At 46.6% G+C, this 4,276-nt stretch overlaps 1 protein-coding gene across 4 annotated transcripts in view; it reads right to left on the bottom strand.

Moving 5' to 3' along the window:
• Window positions 1-1,467: 1,467 nt before the first annotated feature.
• Window positions 1,468-4,276, bottom strand: part of RPL6 (ribosomal protein L6) — a 4,641-nt gene continuing 1,832 nt past the window's right edge. For all 4 annotated transcript variants that reach the window (XM_035891711.1, XM_009636220.2, XM_035891700.1 and 1 more), the window contains 3 exons: window positions 2,737-2,785; window positions 2,153-2,337; window positions 1,468-1,660 (listed from right to left, as the gene is read on the bottom strand). In XM_035891711.1, coding sequence (XP_035747604.1) covers window positions 1,508-1,660; window positions 2,153-2,337; window positions 2,737-2,785 — 387 coding nt within the window. In that variant the 3' untranslated portion in view covers window positions 1,468-1,507. The remainder of the gene's footprint in view (window positions 1,661-2,152; window positions 2,338-2,736; window positions 2,786-4,276) is intronic.

Below are 4,276 nucleotides of genomic sequence, written 5' to 3'. Positions count from 1 at the left end.
CTAATATTTAACACGTTAATTATCAAGAGGAAGATGGTGGAAGAGTCACCAGAGCTACAGACCTCCATACTCTGCAACGCCAGCCAGCCCCTTGGTGCGAGAATCCACCAGGCCAGGTGTTCTGGGGGCATTTTGAGTTTTTTCCTTGGCTCCAGAGCACTGGAAGCCCAATTCCTCCTTCCCAGTGAACATGCCTAGTGCATAACAGGGAGGCTCCCACCTCAGCACGGGTGGTATTGCTCCCTTTTCTATCCCCTTTTCATGAAGCTTGTATGAATTTGATGAAATCTCTGCTCCCCATCAAGTTTGACCCTATCGGCTACTTTCAGCAAAGAATTAATGGGAAGACAGATGGTGCAGTTATATAAGCCTCGTTTCCTGCCTAAGTCTGGCTAAGAAAGAGCTCAAGCGTGCCAGATTTGTTAGTATGTACATCCTCAGCTCCTGTAAGAACAGAGCTACTGCTACCCAAGCATCCTCTCACAGATATCTGGTAACTGACCTCAACAGAGAAAAAACAGACAGGACAAACTTTCTCAACTCCCTTTCTGCCGGTTTCTGAGATAGGAAGAAATGTTGAGATGCCAGAAGTCTCCCAGCATAAAATGCTTGCCTTTCACAGAAGCAGCTGCTGCTTTTGAATTCCATTTCTGAACCTACAGAATTAAGAATCATGCTCTTCCTTTTTGATCTAAGCAGGTATTCTTCCTGACTAAAATTAGCATTACATCCCACATGGATAAAACAGAACAGGAAAAAAAAAAATACAGGATTTGGGAAGGGACCAACATTCCAAATTTTGTTATGGTTCCAGGAATATGTTACCCTGCAAAACTCTAGACCATGCCCAGTGTTTCCACTTTAAAATGCAAGGCACAGCTCCTGAAATGCCTCTAAAAAGTTTCTGCATTTGCTAAAATTTATGTGGTGACTGACAGAGCAAAGCTGTTTGTCAGAAACTCCATCTCAACAAAGCTGTACGCAAGCTTTGAAACGCCAGCGAGTTACCTAGCAGCGGTGAGCTGCCAAGACCTGGTTCTTCACAAAGGACACCTGAGGCCCTGGTTTCAGCAGTAAGGGTGCAGAGAAATAACGCCAGCGCAGATGTCAGGTTGGACCCTTATTCTGGGTAGCCAAGCCAGTATGTATATCCTCTTTTCCCAGAAGAAAATTGGTTTGATTTTTTTTTGTCCTTAACTCATTCAAAGTTAAGAAAGCTGAAATTCAAGTGCTAATTCCTTTCTGGTTATACTAAATAAAACACAAACCCAACCCCAAAAAATCCCAGATACCCCCAACCAAACAAAACCCGCACACCCAAACCCTTATACACTCAAAATTCTCGTCATCTACGTACAGTCCCTCAGGATTTCACCCCACGACCATTTTCCCAATCCCTTCAGTAACACGCGTTGCAAGATTTCTGCAAATATTACGGATTGCAATGAAGACACCAGAAATCCTTGCTTTTCTCCCTTCAAATTTAATGTGGTGTTTTCGGAACAAGCTAGAACACCAATTTGTGAGGATAGACGCCATTTGAGAGACAGAATGTAGAACGCAGGTACCCCCGGAGCTGAGGCACCTTCTTGATCCGTGCAAGGATCTGTGAATCCACTGCCTTCTGATCTGACTTGCGTTGCTCCGTTATCTCGTATTTCTAGGAAGTACAAAGAATAACGTTAAAACCCTGTAGAATGACTTCAGGCTCTTCTACAGAGAGGAGAAAATTCAGGGCAAACCCCTGAGTTCTGGCATTTTCAGGAAATCTTTTCTCCATTTGTTCTAAAGATGGGAAAGGTGGTAGGAGACCGGAGGTGGCAGGGAGAACTGAAGCCACTTGCTTGGCTTACGCTGCAGATACCAGCGCCAGCAGCATGCTGTTGGCAGTATCAAAACAGTAACAGCATAAGACGTTTAACTGGAATAATCACTGCTGCCCTTCTGCTAAGGTATAAGCAGGAAAGAATCCCCAAATTTAGAAGGGGTTTATCTCAACACTGCTGTATTAACTCATTTTATTGGCATTACCTCACTTTACTGAGGACCACTTCAAATTAAATTGTCCATTTGTTTCATGGTGTTTCCCCCTTTCCAGCCTGGCTTTAAGTAACAAGGACATTCATAAGGAATGAACAATCATGCTCCTTACTTCTTTTTCGGTGTCAAAGATCTCGCCTTCCTGGTGCTTGGGCTTACGCAGCCTCTTCTTCTTAAAGTAGGCATCAGTGAGATGCTTGGGAATTTTCACTCCAGTGATATCAACCTTTGTAGATGTAGCAATAACAAATTTCTGATGGGCCCTACGCAGAGGGACACGATTGACAACCAAGGGTCCTAAAGGCAGAGGGAAGACAGACGAGAGAACAAGGTTAGCTTTCCTGGCCACAACCACTGCTTCCGAGTTTTTGTAGGGTAGGAGATGACTGGCTTCTTCAGAGATGCCTACAGCTAAAACCTGAACTATCAAAGCCCTTCCCCACAGCCTCTAGAAAAGCCAAAAAATGCTTCCTGGTTTCTTCCAGGCATTGAAGCTTAATCACCTCCCCTCCACCGCCCTGGAAAGCCCCAAAACACGATTCCACATAGTTACACGAACACGTGATGTGCCAAACAACCTGCATGCAGATCTGTAGCACTACTGACCCCAGAGACAAACCTGAACTTAAAAACCAAAACACACCCCCTCAAACCCCACCCAGGACAAACAAAAATCATCACACTGAAGTTTTTCACCTGTAACAAGCAAAAGGCCAGTAGCAAGCTGCTTCAAGAAGACGACGCGCTGAAAAGAGATGAGATGCGACATTAGTCCTCGGGTCAGCACTGAAATACCTCAACCAAACCAGGGCCATGCCCGCCCTCGGCCTGTGCTGCTGCTACAAACGTCGACAAAGCACGCAGGCACGGGGACAACTGCGTGTCCTGAGACACAACCATCACGTGAGCCCAGCTACCTGTGCTTCTCAGAGCACAGCTCTGCCAGAGTCACCACACCTAGGGCAGCTCGCGACTCTCCGTGTGCTTCATCACTTGAGGCTGAGCAAAAAGCTCATGCATTTATTTTTTTGATCTTTGCCTATTCTAGAGGCCAGCGAGACAGCCATCCTGTCGCCCAAATTCTTTGTACAAATTAAAGGCAAGAACTAGATAAAGCCCAGAAGGGTGCCACAAGGTATCACACAGTCAGAGCCATCCTCCAGTTCCATCATCTTCTTTCTGGGCATGTTTTCCTTGCCTGAACAGTATTCTTCTAAGTAACGTGACATCCAATCCAAAGAATTCAAGAAAATAAAGGATGCCAGTTAAGACCCGTTAGTAAACATCATTAAGACAAAGAACACAGCTCCATGTAACCATCAAGTGTTGCCTTGATAACAAGATTAAGAATGAAAATGTAATTCCTCCTTCACAACAGGCAGTCTGAGGCAAGTTTTGGCCTCACTGCAACAGTAGTAGAAGCAGGCAGCGTGTTTGCCGTTCCACAGCGCAGGTTAGCATGATGTGGAGCGACGCTTTTCCTGCGTTGCAGCAAGACCCCTTAATTTTGTCCAAGTGTCCTGGCTTCGGCTGGGATAGAGTTAATTTTCTTCCCAGTAGCTGACATAGCGCTGTGGTTTGGGTTTAGGATAAGAATGTTGCTAGCACCCTGACGGTTTGGTTGTTGCTGACCAGGGCTCACACCAGGAAAAGACTTTTCAGCTTCCCCTGTTCTGCCAGGGGCACAAGGAGCTGGGAGGGGGCACGGCCAGGACAGCTGACCCCAACTGGCCCAGGGGCTATTCCAGACCATATGACATCATGTCCAGTATAGAAACTGGGGGGAGTTGGCCAGGGGCAGCAATTGCTGCTGGGCATCGGTCAGCGGGTGGTGAGCAACTGCATTGTGCCTCACTTGTTTGTACATTCCGTATATTCTCTTACCATTATTGTTATTCTTTTCCTCTGCTGCTTTATTAAGCTGCCTTTATCTCAACCCACGGGGGTTACTTTTTCCCCGATTCTCTCCCCCATCCCACTGAGGGAGGGGGAGCGCGAGCAGCTGGGTGGCCTTCAGTTGCCTGCTGGGTTAAAACACAACACCGAGCAACTGGCCTACCCCGTTTTACTTCCAGCTCTGCAGAGAAGAACATTAATTTAGCCTGTTTCCCCTAAAGGCAGGACAGAAGAAAGCATCTAGACACAAATCACCAAAAAAAAGCAGACTCGCGGATTCGCAGCTTGTGGCCGAGCAGTGTCCCATGGCATCCGCTGGTCGATGCGGGATACTTCGGCT

Source organism: Egretta garzetta, unplaced genomic scaffold, assembly GCF_000687185.1.
Source record: "Egretta garzetta isolate BGI_Z169 unplaced genomic scaffold, ASM68718v1 scaffold330, whole genome shotgun sequence".
Taxonomy (NCBI): domain Eukaryota; kingdom Metazoa; phylum Chordata; class Aves; order Pelecaniformes; family Ardeidae; genus Egretta; species Egretta garzetta.
The sequence above is the reverse complement of the archived record's forward strand: the minus strand, read 5'-3'. Positions and strand labels throughout refer to the sequence as shown.